The sequence below is a fragment of the Erinaceus europaeus genome, chromosome 18, assembly GCF_950295315.1.
Source record: "Erinaceus europaeus chromosome 18, mEriEur2.1, whole genome shotgun sequence".
Lineage (NCBI taxonomy): Eukaryota > Metazoa > Chordata > Mammalia > Eulipotyphla > Erinaceidae > Erinaceus > Erinaceus europaeus.
This window is the reverse complement of record NC_080179.1, coordinates 20,736,696-20,759,033: the sequence shown is the minus strand read 5'-3', so window position 1 is coordinate 20,759,033 and position 22,338 is coordinate 20,736,696. Positions and strand designations below refer to the sequence as shown.

Genomic DNA, 22,338 nt, shown 5'->3' with positions numbered 1-22,338 from the left:
GGGCAACAAAAGGGCAAATGAATAAATAATTTTTCAATTCATAAAAAAAAGGAAAAAGAAAAAGGAGATAGAGAGGGAGAGAGATAGATACCTGCAGCCCTGCTTCCACTCGTGAAGCTTTCCCCCTGCAGGTGGGGACCAGGAACTTGAACTCAGATCCTCAGGCATTGTAATGTGAGCATTTAAATAGGTGTGCCACTGCCTGGTTCTGATGCCTTTACAATTTCCACTCAGTCACAGATCATTGTGGATTGGAGAGGCTTTTTGATTTGGAGGAGAGATTGTATCTGTGTCCCTTCTGAGTTTTTGTGCCTTGCTGTGGAAGCTGGTTGGAGATTCAAATCAGTTCCTATGTGAGCATTTCCATATATTGTGGTTTTGTTTTTGTTGTGGGCTGGTGAAAATACAGATTATCTCCATTTAGCCATCTTATTTCTACTCCCTGGATACTTCCTACTCAAAAGAAGGATGTCTAGTTGTTACAGCCTATGGGACAGGCCCTTAATCCTTTACTTAAACTAAGTCATTCAATTTTACATTTCTGTTTTTCTCCATATCTCTAATCATCTTGTTTAGCAATTAATTTGCTGTGGAGATGCCAACTGTCACCAGGATGTAATTAAAAATATCTGAAAGTTCTGAATTGTGCTTCAAACTCAGCTGTTTAATAACATTCTTCTCAGTTTTTGTTTTTTAAATTTTATTGAGGTTTAATTGATGTGCAATATTACATTAATTTCTGGTCACAACATAATGATTACCTTTTTCATATTCAAGTTTTAATTAGAGTTCATCTCTTTATTCTCATCCAATCTTCCCTGTTCTAAAAGTAAAGTGGGTAACAGAGGAGTAGATTTCATCTAAATTTTATTAAGAATATTCTGTGGATTTCTGTTTGGTTTTTGTACTTCAAATAACTCAAAAATCAATAATTTGATGACTGAAGTGCAAATGAATAAGAAACTTGAATAAGTTCTTTTCCTCAATTACATGAACAGAAATTCTATGTTTTTTTTTTATTATTATTGGAAACCCAAGCAACTGAATTGAAGGCATAAACTCAAGTAGAGAGGTAATTTCTTCTCTTTCTCTGATGGTTGACAAGATACCATCATAAAGAGAGTTCCCAGCCAAAAGGGGCAAATTTTCTGTCTTCTTGCTTTTCCCTCTGTGAACTGCTATTAAACTGTCACTGCTCCTTATTTTCTACCAAGACTCTAAAATAGATGCAGACAAAAGCGATCTCAGCTTCCCACATAGGCAATACCATCTTGGACTTTGGTTAGTGAGTGGTAGTGGTAGATCTTGGTGCTGCTAAATTGGGGCAAAAGCTAGATTAAAAAATTATTATTTATCAATCTTCTTTTTAATAAGAAGACAGAGACACTTGTTTCCCTAAAGTGAGGTCCTCTGTTTTTCTTTTATGTCAGGTCTGGTTTTTATGTTGCTTATCACAGTATTACACATGAGTTTGGACCAAATAGTGTTTCAGAATCTCCAGGAGGAAGGAAAGCTGACAGGTCTTCTAACTACATTTCACCAAACATAAAAACAATCTCCAGAAAGATCAAGGACTTGGATATTACACCACAAACTATCAAATTCTCAGACTCAAATATTGGCAGAACTCTTTTTCTATGTAAGTTTTATAGACATCATCAATGATTCAAATCCAATTGCAAGGAAGACTAAAACAAAAATAAACCAACGGGACTACATCATATTGAAAAGCTTCTGCACAGCATAAGAAACCACCAGCCAAAGAGATGCCTTACAAAATGGGAGATCTTTCTTTACATGCCATATACCAGACAAAAGGCCAATAACCAAAATTATATAGAGTTCACTAAACAAAGGAACAAAAAATAACACCACCCCAAAATGGGGAGAAAATCTGAACAGAATATTAACCAGAGATCCAAAAGGCCAACAGAAATATGAAAAAATGCTCCAAGTCATTGATTGTCAGAAAAATGCAAATAAAGACAACAATGAGATACTATTTGACTCCTGTGAAAATGTCTTACATCAGAAAGGATAGTAACAACAAATGTTGTAGAGGTTGCAGGGGTAAAGGAACCCTCCTGCACTGCTTGTAGAAATGTAAGTTGGTCCAATCCCTTTAGAGAGCAGTCTGGAGAACTCTCAGAAGGCTAGTAATGGACCTACTGTATGACCCTGCAATTCCTCTCCTGGTAATATATTCTACACACTTATCCAAAGACATCTGTATATACCTATGTCCATAGCAGCATAATTTATAATAGCCCAAACTTGGAAGCAACCCAGGTGCCCAACAACAGATAAGTGGCTAAGGAAGTATGGTATATACACACAATGGAATACTTACTACTCAGCTATTAAGAATGATGAATTCACCTTCACATCATCTTGGATAGAGCTTGAGGGGAAATTAACCAGAAAGAGAAGGATAAATTTTGGATGATATCGCTCATGGACAGATGTTGAGAAATAAAACCAGAAAGGGAAAGCACAAAGTAGAACTTGGACTGGGTTTGCTATATTAGACCAAAGCAAAGGACTCTGGGGGTAGAGAGTAGAGGTGGGAGGGAAGGGAGTTTTCAGGTCCTGGTGCATGATGGTGGAGAAGAACGTAGGCTGGAGGTGAGAGTGTTTTGCAGAAAATTGAGAAATTTTACACATGTATCAACAACTATATTTTATATTTACTGTAAGCTGTTAAATCCCAACAATAAGAAACTATTCTACCTTATTCTTTTGGGGTTTATAGCAGCAATGATCTTTTCTACTACTCAGACCTCAAAAATTGCATTTCTTCTACACAATGACATTTACTTTTTTTTTTAATTTGACATGGATTTTTCAATATTATGAAATTATAGGGGTATAGTATCACCTCAACATACCAAAATTTCAGTGTTGGTACACCACAGACCTCTGGATCATTCCTCCTCAGCACCCTTCCCTATTTCTTCCAATAACCACCATAGATAACATATAATATGAATTACCTTGTTATTTTTTTCAAGTTTATTGATTTTGATTGTTTATATCCCACATGAGTGAAACCATTCAGCAAGGGACTTTCACTTCCTAACTATCTCACTCAGCATAATACTATATTGAATTTCACCCATTTGATCTCAGAACACATGATGATATCTTTTTATAATGGTCAGGTCAAATTGTATTGAGTATATATCCTACAATTTCTATATCTTGTCATCTGTTAATGAGCATTTATGTTGATTCCATACCTGATTGTAAAAAATGCAACTATGAACTTAAGTTTACATATATACTTTTGAATTTGGGTTTCAATGTCCTTATAAAAGCAGGATCATAATGTATTTCCATACCTTTCAACAACTTTCCATAGTTTAAGGACTTGTACCAGTATGGATTCTTACCAACAGTCCATCACGTTCCTTTTCCTCCACAACTTCCTCAGTACTTGTTTCAGATTGTTCTAATGGAGGCCATTCTCCCCATTACAGAAGAAAATTTATATTTAAAGAACCAAAATAACAATAGAAAATAAGAGCATACTCTTCCCAGAACAGACTATTAAAAACAAATGGTTTCTAAATTTCTATTTCTGCACTCTGTCATGTTACATTTCCTATTATCATAGCATGAACATTTTATATTTTATGAATCTTCCATTATATGTCCTGACTAGAAAATTCAGAGGGGCCAGGTGTTGGCACACTGGGTTAAGTGCACACACAACAGTACACAAGGACCTAGGTTCAAGCCCCTGGTCCCTACCTGCAAGGGGAAAGCTTTATGAGTGCTGAAGCAGGGCTGCCAGTGTCTCTCTGCCTCTTTCCCTCCTTATCTTCTCTCCCCCTCAACTTCTCTCTGTTTCTATCCAATAATAAATAAAAATATTTTTAAAAGAAAGAAAATTCATAGATAATTTTTATTGGTTAAAGTTTAGATCGACTATTTCTAGGTGATCTCTGTTGGGTTGCGTCGCGGGAGAGAGAAGAAACCAGGAACTTGTGGCTGTGCAGGAACGCAATGCAATTTTTTTATTGATCAGAGAAAAATGCCTTTATATCTTCTGAAGTGGAAGTGGCAGGTCGGAAAAGGAAATGGGTAGGATAGGGGGTAGAGAGAAGAAAAGAGCTCAAAAGTAGCAAGCTTCCGTCTCACCAGTGGGGATTAAACCAATACCCTGCAGGCAGGGCGGGTCTCAGGCAAAACAATGATTATGTAAATAGACCACAGTATTAAGCAATGCAGGGGGCCTGGCTTAATGACCAACAGTCTCAATTCAAATAAGGTATAGTGTCTCTTTCTTACCTCATTATTAGTAATTATGGAAGTGCTTGCTGCACTTATTGAGTCACTGTAGACTATTGTGCACATTTACTTTTTTTTGTTTGTTTGGTTTTTGCTTGCTTTTTTTTTTGTCTCCAGGTTTATTGCTGGGGCTTGATGCCTGCACTATGAATCCACTGCTCCTGGAGGCTATTTTTTCCCCTTTTGTTGCCCTTGTTGTTTATCATTGTTGTTCTTATTGCTGTCATTGTTGTTGGATAGGACAGAGGAATTGAAAGAGGACAGGAAGACAGAGAGGGGAAGAGAAAGATAGACACCTGCAGACCTGCTTCACTGCTTGTGAAGCAACCCCCCTGCAGGTGGGGGGCTGGGGGAACTGGGGTCCTTGCACTGGTCCTTGCACTTTGCTCCACCTCTGCTTAACCCGCTATGCTACCACCCGGCCCCCTTTACTTTTTTTTTTTTTTTAAGATTTGTTTGTTTTTATTTTTAACATTTATTTATTGATTTTTTTTATTACATAGAGACAGAGAGAAATTGAGAGAGAAGGGGAGATAGAGAGGGATAGAGACAGAGAGACACCTGCAGCTCTGCTTCACCATTGGTGAAGCTTTCCCCCTGCAGGTGGGGACCAGGGGCTTGAACCCAGGTCCTTGCACACTGTAATGTGTGTGCTTAACTAAGTGCACCACCACCTGACTCCAATGCACTTTTACTTTAAGGTATACCTCCCCAGAGCCCTACCCCATTAGGATAAAATAGAAATAGGCTTGGGTAGGGGGTCGGGTGGTGGCGCAGTGGGTTAAGCGCACGTGGCGCAAAGCGCAGGGACTGGCGTAAGGATCCCGGTTCGAGCCCCCGGCTCCCCACCTGCAGGGGAGTCGCTTCACGGGCGGTGAAGCAGGTCTGCAGGTGTCTGTCTTTCTCTCCCCCTCTCTCTCTGTCTTTCCCTCCTCTCTCCATTTCTCTCTGGCCTATCCAACAACAAAGCAACGTCAACAATGGCAATAATAACCGCAACGAGGCTGCAACAACTAGGGCAACAAAAAGGGGGAAAAATGGCCTCCAGGAGCGGTGGATTCATGGTGCAGGCACCGAGCCCAGCAATAACCCTGGAGGAAAAAAAAAAAAAAAAAAGAAATAGGCTTGGGGTATGGATCAACCTGTCAACACTCATGTCCAGCAGAGAAGCAATTATAGAAGCCAGACTTCCCACCTTCTGCACTCCATAAAGATCTTTGGTCCATACACCCAGAGAGATAAAGAACAAGGAACCTTCCAATGGAGGGGATGGGGTACAGAATTGTGGGAATTGTATGGAATTGTACCCCTCTTATCCCACAATCTTGTTGATTGGTCATTATAAAATCACTAATAAAAAAATACAGACTACCAGGACCCACCCCACCTCACCCCCTCCAACCCTCCTCTAGACTAGGACTCACTAGGTCTGAAGTAGAATCCAAGATTTTGCATTTCTAACAAGTTCCTAAGTAATACTGATGCTCCATAGACTGTGTTCTCAAGGTATTATGAGGAAACAGGGTGCACAATTTGAGAAACACCAACGAGAACACTGTGTTTAAAAAGGAACTGGAAGGTAAATTAGATTTCAGTGAGCATCATGATAAATTACTCAGGGCTGCCAAGATCAAGGAAGGAGGAATCAGAACTACCACCCTCACTCTTGAGAAACTCATCAGTAAACTGTCCCCAGTCAGAATGTAGAAATGGATTACACATGGTCCGAAGAGAAAAAAAGGAGGACAGGAGGAGAGGGAGGAGGAGGAGGAAGAGAAGAGGAAAAAGAAATGGATTACACCTGGAATGATTTCCCATTTATAGTTAATCCTACCAACATTATGACAAATTGTTCCTTGACCTACTATCCTCAGCAGCAGGTAGTCCTGCCCAGCCCAGCTGGAGTAGAATCTGGTCTACTAATTCTGCCCAGCACAATGCTATTACTATCTACCTCACCTGGGGGCCTCTAATCTCTATCCACTATGTATATCTATTGCCAGAGGGTAACTTGTTTGCCCATAAACATGTTATTTTTGGCTAATTCACTGGCTGGAACCTAGCACCCAGTGAGGTCTGTGATTACAGAACTAGTATGTTTGGACAATGTGTCCTAGCTAGATGGAGGCTGCAGAAAGAGAATAGCATAAGCAGTGGGAGAAATGCTGTGATGTTTGTTACCAAATCAAAGATTGTTGCTTATCTGAACGAAATGTCAATTAGATAAGAGGCAAGGAAGGATTGGGGCAAAGTAAAACAAGTTTACAAGGTTACTAGTGGAATCTGGAAGATGGCAGGCTTATGTTTCAAAGAACCATCTTACTCTGATGCTTATATAGGTCTACAAAGAGTAATGAATGGAACTGTGGGGGAGAAGGAATTCGCTTACACAGTTACACAGGCTGATTTAATGGTTTCTATCAGGAGGCTGGCAATTTTGCTAGAGGATCTCATTAGAAGGTTGTTTGTTGGGCTGGGGATACAACATAATGGTTATGAAAAAAGATTTTCATGCATGCCTGAGGCCCCAGGGACCCAGGTTCAATCCCTGACCATAAATTAAAGCTGAGCAGTGTTCTGGCATTAAAAAAAAAGTATCTTTTAAATGCAATGAGCAAAAAAATAAGATTGTTTGACTGGAAGGGGTCCTGTCAATCAGCAAAGTCTAGTAGTCTATAAAATGTTAAGATAGAACCATTAAGCAATACCTTCTCCTTGAGGTCTGCATATATTCATATTCTCTCAGATGTCTATGTGACAGGTTTCTAGGAAGAGGGCAAAATGGAGTCTACAGTACATACAAGTGGACACTGAGATTGAATCCCATCTAGTTCTGAGTTTATCCTTCTGTCTGTAAGTTCTTGTTTGTTTTCTCTCAGTTCTAAGGAGCTCTGTGGACCCTACATGCAGTGTACATACAGAGCCTAGTCAGGATCACACAGAGACTGCAGTCAACTCTCCTGCCGCTGCTGTGAAAATTCGGTAAGTCTGATCATTAAACACTTCCCAGCCTTTCTGATGGCTGACTTTCTCACATGGGATGGTCTCACTCATAGGCAGAATTTAATAAACAAGAACAGAAAAGAGAAATACTAAGTAAAACTTGGACAGGTTGTGTGTCTTGCACCAAAGCAAACAGCAGGACAGAGAAGGCTGAGGGAAAGGTGTCCTGGTGCATGATGATGAAAAAGGACTTAAGTTGGGGATGAGAGTGTCTGACAGAGATCTATCATAGCAAGATGAGAAATTTTCTCATGTTACCAAACCATTAACCGTCCCCCCAATAAAGGGGTAAAAAAATGTCCCAAGCTTAAACTCAGGGGGTCTATTTCAATGGAAAATAAAACAGAAGGAACTGGGCGGTGGTGCATTTGGTAAAGTGCACAAGATACAATACACAGAGATCTGGGTTCAACAAGTTGCAGATGCTATCATGATTACATCCTGACTTCCCTGGGCAGAGGACCTCACCTCTCCAGAGCCCTGCCCCACTAGGAAAAGATAGAAACAGGCTGGGGGTATGGATCAGTCTGCAGCTATCCATGTCCAGTGGAGAAGCAATTACAGAAGCCAGACCTCCCATCTTCTGCACCCCAGAAAGGATTTTGGTCCATACTCCCAGTGGAGGAGAAATGATAGGGGAAGGTGACCAGAGGAATCTGAATTCCATCTCCATCAGGATCCAGAGAGAGGAGAGGAAAAGGGGAGGGGCCTCTGGATGTAGTAATAGGGGTATGTGTGACTTGGAAAGGAAGAGAAGATAGGACCATGGGGAAAAAATGGACAAATACATACAAATATAGCTTTAGAAACAATAATTAACCCATATCTGCAACCTTAGGAAAACTTCTATAGCTTCCAATGGAGGGAATGGGAATACAGAACTCTGGTGACGGGAACGGTATGGAGTTACACCTCAGTTATCTTGTAATTTTGTAAATCAATATTAAATTACTAATAAAATAAATGAATAAAAAAGATCTGGGCTCAGGTCTTCAGCCTCCACTCTCCACTTGCAGGGGGGAAACTTCATTAGTGGTGAAGCTTCTCTTGATCTTTCTTTCTCTGGTTTAAATTCCAGACTAACCTCTGGTATATCCTTATCAGTACCTTCTGCCTACCTGGAGCCAGACTATTAATTGTTCTACAAATGTACCTACCTCTCTGCTCTCTGCCCAAATCTTTCTAGTCAATTCTTATCTGTGTCATCAAGATACACCGTCATATCCCTTCCCTCCACTACAACCTTCAGTTCTCTTTTAAACTCCTTGAGCCTCCTGTAATACAGTGTGACTGTACTGCTTGTAACAGTGCTACTTTTATTACAGTAATAATTAAAGTATCGATTTTCAAGAAGATAATAAATATATACCTATAAGTAAATCCAGTGCTTTCTTCATAAAGTCTTGTATTAAAATAAAAACCAATATAACTAAATAATATTCAGTGATAGACTGATTTACATTCTGGCATAAATTCTCTGATACTATAAACGGTAACAATTCACAGACTTGCTGGGGACCAGGAGATGGCACACCAGGTTAAGTGCACAGAGTTCAAAGCCCAAGGACCTACATAAGGATCCCGGTTTGAGCTCCTGGCTACCCACCTGCAGGGGTGTTGCTTCACAAGCGGTGAAGCAGGTCTGCAAGTGTCTGTCTCTCTCTCTCTCTTTCTATCTTCCCCTCCCCTCTCAATTTCTCTCTGTCCTATCCAAAAAATATCTATCATAGCAAGATGAGAAAAAATGGCTGCAGGAACAGTGGATTTGTAGTGAGCCCAGCGATAACTCTGGAGGCAAAAATAATAATAATAGTAATAGTAATAATTCACAGTCTGGTTTATTAATCTCTATGGTACTCTTCATGTTTCCCTGGTGTTGTGGGTATCCATGTGCTGGCAAGTCAGCTCCTCAGAAGCAAGGACTAAGTCTTACTTCTTCAGTGCCCAATATATGTGGTAGGTGTCCAAGACCGGGCTTTAGGACTCAAGATTTCTGTGAGATAAATATTCTTCCTGCTCACTCAGTGGATGGTGGCAACAACAGAATCTAGAACAATTTATCAGGTAGTAGGGCAGGACATTTCTCCCCAGGAGTGTCATTAAGGAAAGAGATCTGGGAGGAGGGTAGGATGGACTGAATGAGAATAGAGCTGAGCCATGCCAAAAACGATACTCTCAGAATAAGTACAGAACATCTATCCGATATGTTCAATGGTCCCTGAAGACAAGAAGTCTGAGAGGGAAGTAGCAGTGCTGGGTGAGCTGCTCAGGAGGCACCATAAAGGACACAGGTCCCTTTCATCTCTTTGCTCAGGATGTCAGTGATGTTGCCACATTATGGTCCAAAAAAAAAAAAAAGCAATGCTAGGTGTCATTTCCTCTCATGGCAGTGTCCAAAGCAAGTAGCAAGTAGATAACAGAAGAGGGCTCCCTCCAGAGTCTCTGCTTGATAGAAAGGACACTCTCCTCCTACCTCATTCACAAGAACTGTCACAAGAGGTGACACTGCAGGGGGACTTGAGGAGAACAGTGAACACAAACTTTGCCAGTGACTACAGGGGAGAGTGAGGGGAAAAATGGCTTTGGAAGGGCAACGACATGGGAAACATGAATAGAATGCAGAAATCAAAGGGAAGAGCACATTAAGGAAGACATAATGAGGGGGGTGGAGGGTGGAGGGTGGGCGGTAGCGCAGTGGGTTAAGCGCACATGGTGAAGTGCAAGGACCAGAGTAAGGATTCTGGTTTGAGCCCCAGCTCCCCCACTTCAGGCCTGCAGGTGTCTATCTTTCTCTCTCCCTCTCTCTTCCCCTCCTCTCTCCATTTCTCTCTGTCCTATCCAACAATGACATCAATAACAATAACAATAACAATAATAACCACAACAATGAGAAAACAACAAGGGCAACAAAAAGGGGGGTGGGATGGCCTCCAGGAGGAGTGGATTTGTGGTGCAGGTACCCAGCCCCAGCAATAACCCTGGAGGCAAAAAAAAAAGACATGACAAAGGGGCCAGATGGTGGGGCACCTGGTTAAGCGCTCACATTACAGTGTGGAAGGTCTCAGGTTCAAGCCCCTGGTCTCTACCTGTAGAAGGACTGCCTTACAGGTGGTGAAGCAGGTCTACAAGTGTCTCTCTGTTTCCCTCCCCTTCTCAATTCCTCTCTGTCTTTATCCAATAAATAAATAAAATGTAAAAAAAAAGGAAGGCATGACAAGAATTATTTCTGAGAATAAAGTTAACAGGTAGATTACAGTCATCATTCTGACTCACCCAACATGTAGAATGGGGCCCAGTTCTCTCCTCACAGTTATCTCATGTGATTGTCATACCAGCCTTTTGAATTGGAACTACTGACTCTACATTACTGATGGGTAAGCCAAACTAAGGAAGGGACCAATGCTTGTGGGGAGGTATCAGATTTGCCTAGTTCTGCATCTGAATCAGCTAATCTGAAGAAGTCACCAGTGTCACAAAGAAAATAAATGGCAGACCTGGGGCTTGAATATAGATCTTCTATCGCTAATAACTGACACTTGATATTAACAACTGCCTGAGGACTATGCTAAATGGTTGCTATGCTTTATTCTATTTAATACTTGAGGCAACTTTCTGGGAGAGGTATATGCTTTTATGATTCCTGACCCACATAGATTACAAGTCATCGGCTAGTATTTAGTAAAGTGATCGCCACCATTTGAGCACAGATTTTCAGACATGAGAACCCATGCCGGTCTATTCTACTCTTTTCCTCAAGTGCTTAGGGATTATTCTGTCTTATGTTTTCTATTTTTATTAATCATTTAAAATTTTTTATTATTTATTTTTCCCTTTTGTTGCCCTTGTTATTGTTATTGTTATTGTTGTTTTTGTCATTGTTGGATAGGACAGAGAGAAATGGGGAAGAAGGGGGGGAGAAAGACACCTGCAGATCTGCTTCACCACCTATGAAGCGACTCCCCTGCAGGTGGGGAGCCGGGGGCTCAAACTGGGATCCTCATGCAGATCCTTGAGCTTCACGTCACATGCGCTTAACCCACTGTGCTACTGCCCAACCCACTTTAAATTATTTTTGTTATTTTTATTTATTTATTGGATAGAGACAGCCAGAACTTGAGAGGAATAGAGAGATAAAGAGAGAGAGACAGAAAGAGACACCTGAAGGCCTGCTTCACCAATCACAAAGCTTTCCCCCTGCAGGTGGGAACCAGGGCCTTGAACCAGGGTCCTTGCACTTTATAACATGTGCACTCAACCAGGTACACCACCACCCAGCCCCTCTTATGTTCTCTATAGCTGTCATTGCAATACATCTTAAATACCACTCAGCTAAGGAATGAATTCTAATTGGCATCAATTGCTCACCTGTGACTGGTGAGGAAAATTCTAGCACCAAATTCTTGAAGGAGAATTTACAGCCTAGTGAGAAAAGGGCTCCCATCTGCACATGAAAGGGATGGAGAACAGTGAGTGGGAAGAAGAAAACATTGGGTTGAAAGGTCAAGTCAGTGGTAGGTTGCAGCACTTGTCTGCACTACATCCAGGCATGAATCTGTAACTGTATACAGCGAGTGACAGAGTGGAAATAGGCTTTTATGTTCCAGAGCTTTGTTCCACTGATGGTAATCCTCCATTCTAATGCCAAGGGTACAATAGTGAGGATTATGCCCCTTAATTTAATTTGGCCTGCTTATGGCAAAGCTCTCCCTGAGCTTTTATTTGACATTCTTTAGCACAGCTAGCCTGTTGTTGTGCTAAAAGAAGCTCTATGGGATAGGCAGGAGATTGATAATGCTGGTGCAGATGTTTCCACCTGGCAGGTTGTATCACACCCTCCCTCCACTCCCCACTCACGGCCTCCCTCCCCCCTAAAAAAAAGTTACTTCATTGTGAGCAAGTTCAGTGAGGATTGAGGGATTCAGACTGAGAGTGATGGGAAGCTTCGTGACTCAGGGGGGTCCAGGGAAACCGGCAACACCTCACAAGAAGGAAGAACGAGCACATATTTCTCCCGTGTGTCATCCTTGTGGCTCTGAGGCCTGAAGCCAGTTGGGCTGACCTCAGAGTTGATGAGCCAGAGAAACTGCCTCCCAGTCAACCCTGACTGGGGGCCAGGTTTTCCTGTGTACTGTGAAACACAGACTGCCACATATCTTGACACAAGCTCTGTCTGGGGGCTGAGGATGAGGTGAGACAGTGTTAGTTGTAGAAGTACATGGCAGTGTGGACCAGGAGGTGACACAATGGATTAAGCATCGGACTATCAAGCTTGAGGTCTTCAGTTTGATCCCTGGCAGCACATGTACCAGAGTGATGTCTGGTTATTTCTCATAAATAAATAAAATCTTTAAAAGAAGAAGAAGTGTGTGGCAGTGCTGGAAGATGAAGCACCACAGCACTTTTATATATTTTTAAAAATATTTTATTTATCTATTAATGGGAAAGATAGGAGAAAAGAGAAAGATGCCTGCCGGGCATCGAACTCAGAACCACATGCTTGAGAGTCCAGAGCTTTACCCACTGTGCCACCTCCTGGACCACAGCACTTTGATTTTTTCATAGCAGTTTCAGGAAGACATTGCTACCTTTGGTTTCCTTGCTTTTTTTTTTTTCTTCCTTCCACTCCTATTTCATTTCCTCGGGAGTCTGGTGCCCTCTTGCAAATTTTCTACCACTGTGGGTAAGTTAGTGCACTAAAGATTTAGAGGAGCTTGCATAGCAGACAGTATAAGCAGGAGGGTTGAGTGCATACATTACCATGCACAAGGACCCAGGTTCAAGTCCCCAGTCTCCAGCTGCAGGGGGAAAGCTTCACGAGCAATGAAGCAGTGATACAAGTGTCTCTTTTTCTAGGTCCCTCTCTATCTCCCCTTTCTCACCTCAATTCCTCTCTGCCGTATTAAATAAAAGAAAGAAAGAAATTAACAACAAATACAAATAAAAGCAGAGGGGAAAGGAAGCAAGGTGAGGGCATGAGGATAGAGATGGTCATCTTTTATGACCTATGATAATGGCAGAATCTCTCTCTACATGTTATTTCATTCAAGTAGAAATGGGTTGGCATTTGGTGCTAGACCTGGCATGAATGCCAGTTCACACACTTACCAATGACTAGATTCTAGGCAGATTGCCTCACTTGTCTATGTTCTTCTACTCAAAAATTGTGTTATGGCTTTTCTGACAACTCACTAGTATTATAGACTGTAAAAGGAAATAATTGTGAGGATTAGAGACAATCTGGAGGCCAAAGGATAACTCACCTAGTAGATCACCTGTCTTACCATGCCGGTGGTCCCAGGTTCAAACCCTGGTATGACATGGGAGCACATGGAACTGAGGGAAACTCCATGAATGGTAGAAGTGTACTAAGGCATTTCTCCCTTCCTTTCTATTTCTCTAAAATAAAATAATAAAAATAAATCAGGAGCAGTGGAATCATGAACTGACACTTAAAAAAAGAACAAGCAGGAATAACCTTCAGGAGCAGTGGAATCCTAGTGCAGGCACCAAGCCCCAGTGATAACCCTGAAGGCAAAAAAAAAGAAAGAAAGAAAAAGAAAAAGAAAAAGCGCAATAATCTATACAAATGAATTTGCACCATCCTATTGATAGATACACAGTAAATACTCGATACAGGATGGTGGCAAATTATTGATTGTGCTGGCAGAAGTGGTAGCTTTAAGAGCAGTAGCAGAAATATTTTTAAAAGATTCCTAAAATCTAATACCTATGAAGGGTTAAGACTCCTCTGACTTAGCTCTAGAATTATAAAGTAAAAATCAGCATTCTCACAGTTGAGAGCCTTTGAATAATGCTCATTCTAGGATTTAGCTCAAGAACTTTTTCTTTTTTTTTTATGTTCCTGGCTCTGATCTCAAGGATACAACTCAGGCTGACTTTGGGCCCAAGAGTTACTCTTGTCAATATTCCAGATCAGGATTCAATTGGTACATCCTGAAACAATAACCTTCAGAGTGTAATTTATTGTTGTGACCTTCTCAGACTTTCTAAATTTATAAAATGTTAATTGCTCACATTTATTTTCAAAACCTTTTTGAAGTTAGAAACCTTATCACCAGTTGAAAGGAGCTTCAAGGGAGAAATCTGTTTTGAATTATATTTTTCCTTGTGGATTTGCTTATGGTTGTACATAAATATTTATCTGAACTATTTCAACAAACTTTAAATCACCAGTGATCCTTTAGCAGAGGGCCTCTCTAGAAGGATTGTGGATGTCAAGAATGTCAGCAGTCAGACCTTTTATTTATTTATTTATTTATCTTTTTCTGTAGGGCCAGATTCCAAGGACTCTTTTTTAAAATACATATTTGAAGCTGTTTGATGGTTTTCAGCATGTCTTTTGATTTCCTTTTTCTGTACCTTGTTCATGCTCTTCTTTTTAAATAGAATTCCCTTGTCACTCCCCCCCCCCTTTTTTTTTTTTCCACTTGTTGATATTTTACTATCTTCAAGGTCTCACTTATGTGGTACTCTGATAGGACCTTAAGACAGATGACAGCCAGGTAAAGAGCATCCCAGATGGGAGAAATAGAGTAAAGCATAGCCTAGAGGCAGAACATAGGTTACACACTCTGGAGAGTACCAGGTGCCCAGTGGGATGAAGGCTGAGCATGGCTGGGAGTGACTCATACGGACACAACCATGACAGGGAATAAAGCGATGGGAGCCAAGGTAAGCGAGAATTTTAAAGTTGCACAGTGTATTTTTTCTCTGTATCCTGTAAATCAGGAGTCTTTAGGTAGAATATGGTATGCAGACATGTTCTGTTTGGAAGTCTTACATTTTCCAGAAAGATTTCAGATGGATCTTGAAAAACTTAAAGTACACCTGTAATGGCAATCTACCAGAACTGGGTGAAGGCTGTCTTCCACTGGTACCTACTCAGTGGCAAGTTAAGCATGTTTCTAATAATTGTATGATTACTGCAAGAATAAGCCATAGGAAAGATTCAGAAAATGTGTGTAAGTGCATAAAAATGTTAGTATTCTTACTATATTGTACATGAGATCACCAACCCCAGGGTTGAAACTATCTATTACTCATTTCAGTATGAGTCACCAAATCTAGAATATTTGCCCATTATAGAAATAACACAAAGTAACTGATGAAGTGAAAAATAAATATGTGCTGTTTTAATTTTTGGTTCTGTTGAATTCAAAGTTAAATGGACTGACTCTGTCCTTCCTAAATGCTTACTATTTATCTTGAATTTGACTTGAGCATAATCATTTTTTAGTTTATGTTTGTTTGTTTGTTTGTTTGTTTTTACCAGAGCACTGATAAACTCTGGATTATGGTGGTGCTGGGGATTGAACCTGGGACTTCGGAGCCTCGGGCATAAGAATCTCTTTGCATAATTATTGTGCTGTCTACTCCCCTGAGCATAATCATTTTAAAAATGTCTTAATATTTATTTATTCATTTTCTCTTTTTGTTGCGCTTTTTGTTTTATCGTTGTAGTTATTATTGTTGTTGTTATTGATGTCGTCATTGTTGGATAGGACAGAGAGAAATGGAGAGAGGAGGGGAAGACAGAGAGGGGGAGAGAAAGATAGACACCTGCAGACTTGCTTCACTGCCTGTAAAGCGACTCCCCTGCAGGTGGGGAGCTGGGGGCTTGAACCAGGATCCTTAATGCCCGTCCTTGCACTTTGTGCCACCTGCGCTTAACCACTGCGCTACTACCTGACTCCCTAGCATAATCATTTTTAATAAGTTAGGAAATAGACTTTATCAAAAATAAATGAAAAGAGATATTAACACAGTTGAGTTGTTCATTTGTTTTCTTTTGCTTTCTGTTACGAATCTGCCTTCCTAACACAAAACTAAGCCCCAAGTTTAGGGAAATGCCTAGTTGTGTGTTTTCTTTAGAATCTCAGTTATTGGCAGATAGCTGTCTATGGTAGGAACCAGATGTAGTAAACTTGAGTAGAAATGATGTTAGAACACATGTTAAACTTGGGTTCTCTGACTACTTCCACCCTCACATGAAAATGACACATCAAAGCAGTATTTTTGTGCCTGACATCTCAGACAAAGATGAAGCATTTCCAGAAACAAGTTGGGCAGGTTAGCATGAGAAACAATGTCCAGGATACCCAACATATCTTTTTAAAAATAATTATTATCTAGAGAGAGAGAACCAGAGCACTACTCTGGCACATTTGCTGTCGAGAATCAGACTTGGGCCATCACGCTTAAGAGTCCAACATTTTATTCACTGTGCTGTCACCTCCTGGACTGCCAGCATAGTTTACATATTACTAGTTAGTGCACACACACACACCCAGACCTTTAATATGATCATCTATAGACATAAACTTGTGTGCCTGTGTTCATCTCTCTCTAAATACACTTACCATCAATAAATGACGCCACCACAAATGATGGCATGAGCTTTTTAAGGCTGATCTATCTGCAAGATTGGATTCACTTTCTAGAAAAACTGCACATATTTACAAAGAGTTTGATTTCAGCCACATTTAATTTTCTTTGGATAAATTTGACACTCTAAAAGTTGCTCTCTAACTTTGGTATTTTAAATTGTCAGCTGACTCCTTTTTCATAAAAAGTCAATCTTTAGTCCAATACTTCTACTTTTTCTCTCGAGATCTCAGATTCTCTCATAGAGTCTCTTTCATTAGCTACTTCCTTCTTTCTCTGTATTTCTTTACTTTCCATCCTTCTTTGTCTTTGTATCCATCACCTCTTTCTTTCTCTGCTTATGCAATTACTACCTACACCTCTAAAGTACTTACTCATAATCTAAAAGACAATGTTAAGTAATGTCAAAATCTGGCAGATTCCTCTGACCATCTCTTTGTCCCTTGCCTCCTTTCCACAATGCACACTTTGTGAGTTTAGGAAACTTCAGAAATTCAGCAATTTTCTGATACCTACTCTTCTTGAATCCAGACTTCTACTATAGTCAGTCTTGAAATTAGCATTTGGCAAAATGTCTTTGCATATTTAGCCTAGTTAAAAAATATATCGGAAAAAAAGCAAACTTGTTCAAGTTGAACATATTGCAGAAAATAGTTTGTGTAAAAGGAATTATGTACAAATTATGTGTAAAAGTGTTTATTATCAACCTTTAGGGAAACCTAGAGCTTAACCTTGTACATTTCCGTAGCCTCGTTCCATTTATTTCATTCTCTTCTCTGCATTAGAAGAGAAAATATCAGTGTTTCGGTTCTGAGAACTATTTGTGAATTAAATGGCAGTTTGCTCTGACCTGTGGGACACAAGTAAGCCCACATAGTTCCCATTAGCATTGCCTCGGCCATTTTAAATGAAAAAGGAACCTGAGCAAGAGTTTTCCACTAAAATTGTTGACAGTAGCTTGCTACACTCTATGCACATCTTAATAACTTCTCAGACCAGATGGGTAGACAAAATGGGGAGGGTCGAATTTTGTCTTTTCATCTGAAATGGTGTAGGTTGGGAAGACAGAGCAGAATAGAGCATGCTAGTGAAACAGAGCTCTAGCCACTGCTGTGACTGGGAAATTAGATAATAAACAGTCCCTGATACCAAGATTCTAATGGCCTAAGATCAACACAGGCTGGAGACACAGGCAGGAGTGGTCTTCTGAGCTCTGGCACAGACCCTCCCCTGAGAGCTCTTTATGTCAACAAGAACAGCCAGTGCTCCTGGCTGGCTCCCAGCACTCCAAGTGGGGCTATCACTTTTGTTTGCTTTGCAAATATCTTAATGGGAAGTGGTTCAACACCACCTATGGGTTAATCTGAGGGGTTCTGCCTGGCAGCTGTTAACTCGGAGAACCACATGGTCACTCTTGGGTGGAGGGAATCAAGCTTACTGTTAACTACCCAGCGCCAGGTTGAAGCCTTATTATTTTCCCCCCTTTTCTGCTTATTGGATTTACTGACTAGCAGGAAGCACCTCCTTGTCTTTTATTTTTAGTTTATTACCCTTGAGAGGGTAAAGATATTCTCAACTCCAACTGTGTTTTTCCCTCCTAAAGCAGGACATTTGTTTACTTTAGGCCCTTTAAGATACAATATACTTTTATCACCTAGGCTCCTCATAGCATCTGAAATTTGATGTTACATGTAGTGGTGCGATGGTGGTAGGGACGCAAATACTGTTGTAGGAAGAAGTTGTGTTATTGTATAGGGAAGGCAGAGCTACAGTCCTGCCTTTCTGCCTTTCTCCTCTCTCCCTGAACTTGCTTTCACTGGTCTTAACCCATGGGAATGCTCCCATGGGTGACTTGGCCCACTCCTGTCTTCCTGGCTCTACATGATGAGCTGGTGCTGGTCCAAATCAGCTCTTCTTTTATGCCTTTTATCACCGGGTTTCAGGCTGGATTGGATGGCTTCCACATGCAGGTTTGGGACCTTCTTAGAGTGATGACAGTCTTGTAGACAGTTTCCAAATGAAAATGCAAAAGGTTCAGAGGACTTTACAGATCCTGGGGGTCTGCAGGGGGTGCTTACCCAGCTACTTTCAGGAATAGTAAAGCCTTGTTTCTAAGAATGTATCTTTTCCTGAGGGTTTCTGCACACACTTTTAAGCTTGCTCCATGGTTTGAGCATGGGCTCTGGTGTGCACCACACCTGAGGATCTTGATGAGTTTATTTATCTTCTCAGTCTTTGTTTTCTGTTCGCAAAATGGAAAATAAATGTCTACTTCACTAAGTCAGGAAAATTAAACGAAACAACCCATCCAGAGTACAAGTTATCTCATCGGACATATAAAGAGCACTAAATCACAATAATACCACTGTTAATAGTAACAGCAGGATTATTACTGTCTACTGTTTTTCACCTTTTCTAAAATTTGAAATTAAGACAAAATAGAAAGTTAATAAACAACAAAACTTTCTACTGTTCTCTCTGAAGTTTCCATCTTTTTGTATAATCTTTAGTGGTGTGTGTGTATGTGTGTGTGGATGTTGTAGTAGGTATTCTTCAAGTACTCACCTAGGAAGTCTGTTTCTCCCAGCATCTTAAAATGAAGCCGTATCAAATCAAATTTGTATATCAAGATAAATAATGAGAATAAAAGGATATATAAAATAAAATAACTCGTGAATTGAGAATGATAATAAAAAACAAGGAAGAGATAAAAAGAAAGGAGGGAGTTTGGGGAAAAGAATGAAGAAATAGGTAGGCTTTACCTTATAATAAAAAGGAAACAGTGAAGTGTAAAAGGAAGAGGAAAAACAGAAAACTGCCACTTGACAATTACTAAAATAATCATTGTTTCAGGCAAGAATCCATAGTTAATGCTAAAAGATAAAAAGGATAAAAATTAAGGAGCAAGGAGCTCTTCGCATAGTGACAGAGCAAATCTCCATATTTACTCATCGTAAATGAAAAGTGATAAGTGACCAGGTGGTGGTATATCCAGCAGAAAGCATCCTTCACCACGGACAAGAACCAGGGCTCAGGCCCCAGGTCCCCACTTGCAAGAGGGAAGCTTCACAAATAGCGCAGTGCTGCAGCTACCTCTCCTTCTCTGTGTCTCTCTTTCCATCGCTCTATCCCTGTCCCTTTCGCTGCCTCACTCTCTGTCAGAGAAAAGGGAGAAAAAAATGGCCACCAGGAGCAGTGAAGTTGTCATCTGAGCACTGGACCCTGGTGATAACATTGATGGGGGAAAAAAGCATAAACAAAAACAAACAGAACAAACAGGCAAAAATGGAGAAACCAGGCAGACACCACCTAATCCAAGTGATGAAATTTAGCATCTCCAGAAATTGAGTAAATTGGTAGCCTGTCTCTACTCCTGTGCATGAGAACAGTTACTCACTCTATCCTAAAGTCAAAGAAGGCTAGTTACAAGGCCAGTTAGTTTGATTGATCAGATCCTCAAAGAGCACCCGCTTCCTTTGTTCTAATCCCCATGTTCATTTCAGTCTCCGGAGTATATCAAAGAGCCACTGAACAGGAAGCATAGTCCAGATCATGCTACTGTTTGTCAAAATCACACAATGGCACTCCTTTTCAAATATGACTCCTCTGAGTTTAGTACTACTCTGCTCCCACCCACCCCTACTCCAACCCCCACGGTGTACCACTCAATGAACTAACTAGCAGGCTGAAGTTTGAAGCCTGAAAAACTAAGATTCAGTTCTTTGACTGTATTAACTTCACCTAGTGCTGCCCTACCCAGTATTACAAAATCAGTTGGCCTCAAGGTTCTCTGCTGTAGAAGAAAGAAACTGGGCCATTTTAACCATGAACTGGAAAGCTGGTCTTCACCTTCTTTCATTCAGTCACACTAGATCAGGGTCTAAATAGAAATAAATAGGTTAGCGAGAGCCTCGGTCTTGCCTGGGCCACCAGGTCCCAGATGCTCCCATGATGTCAACCAGACTTCTGAGGCAGGCGACTCCACCAATGTGTCCTGCAGCCCCCGGTTCCCCAGAACCCTGCCCCACTAGGGAAAGAGAGAGACAGGCTGGAAGTATGGATCAACCTGCCAACGCCCATGTTCAGCAGGGAAGCAATTACAGAAGCCAGACCTTCCACCTTCTGCATCCCACAATGACCTTGGGTCCATACTCCCAAAGGGATAAAGAATAGGAAAGCTATCAGGGGAGGGGATGGGATATGGAGCTCTGGTGGTGGGAATTGTATCTATCTTATCCTATGGTCCTGTCAGTGTTTCCATTTTACAAATAAATTAATTTTAAAAATAGGTTAGCATACTTATGGTTGAACATAAGAATTTGGGTTCAAGTTCCTGAGTCCTTCTGCAGAAAGGAAGTTTCGTGAGTGGTAAAACAGTGCTGCCAGTGTCTCTCTTACTCTCTTGCTCTCTCTCTTTTCCATATCAATTTATCTCTGTAGCTATTAAAAAAAAAGGCCACATGGAAAAGTGGATTCACTGTACAGGCACTGAGCCCCAGTGATAATATTGGTGGCAAAAAAATATATATATATCATAAACAATAGAAGGAAATAGGTGCAAACTTTGGTGTTTATTTGTTTCAGTGCAGATGCCCAGCAGAAGGGTTCTCAACAGTGACTGAGAGTTTCTATTTCCCCTAAACCCACAGTTCAGTGAATTGACTGCGGTGAAGCAGTGGAGCATCTGGTCTGAGAACCCTGGAGGCAATCTGCTTGAAACTTTAGTTATGTTCTGAGTGACTAAAGGAGCCCTAGAAATAGACAGTGAGTCGCATCCTACCACCTGTGCACCATCTTTTGTGAAGCAACAGGAAGAATTTCTTTTCTCTTTTTCTCTTCCTTTCTTTCTCTCTCTCTCTTTCTTTCTTTCTTTCTTTCTTTTTATTGGGGGATTAATGTTTTACAGTCGACAGTAAATACAACAGTTTGTACATGCATAACATTTCCCAGTTTTCCCCATAAAAATACAACAGTTTATACACGCATAACATTTCCCAGTTTTCCCCATAACAATACAACCCCCACTAGGTCCTTTACCATCCTGTTCCAGGACCTGAGCCCTCCCCCACCCTCTTTTTTCTTTTAATAGTTTATTTATTTTATAGAGACAGAAATTGAGAAGGAAGGGGGGATAGATAGATAGATAGATAGATAGATAGATAGATAGATAGATAATTAGGGCACTGTTTTACTGCTTGTGAAGCTTCCTCCTGCAGGTAAGGAATCCAGGGGCTTGAATCCAGGTTCTTACACTGTGTGTGCTTTATATCAGGTATGCCACCATCCAGCCCCCTATTTTTTTTTGATCAAAACAAAAAAAAAAATGTGACTATAGCCAAAGCTTTAACTGTAAGAATTAGGGAAGTAACACAGTAGATTACACATGCCTGAGGCACCAGAGATCCCAGGTTCAATCTCCAACACCATTATAGGCCAGAACTGAGTAGTACTCTTATCAGAAGGGAAAGAAGAAAAAAAAGTTTTAACTCTCAACTTACAGTTTACCCCAAATACATAGTAACACAGAGAAAAGTTAAGACCACAAGAAAACAGGCAGACAAACATGAAAAGTGAGCTATTATATAGGATAATTGCCTTAACTTCTTTTAAAAAAATATTTATTAATTCCCTTTTCTT

At 40.6% G+C, this 22,338-nt stretch overlaps 1 protein-coding gene across 1 annotated transcript in view; it reads left to right on the top strand.

Annotated features, from left to right (window-relative positions):
• MYO3B (myosin IIIB) overlaps positions 1 to 22,338 on the top strand; it is a 508,363-nt gene that overhangs the window by 331,325 nt on the left and 154,700 nt on the right. Inside the window, exon 28 of the mRNA XM_060177727.1 lies at positions 7,173 to 7,275. Within this exon, the coding sequence (XP_060033710.1) occupies positions 7,173 to 7,275 (103 nt within the window). The remainder of the gene's footprint in view (positions 1 to 7,172; positions 7,276 to 22,338) is intronic.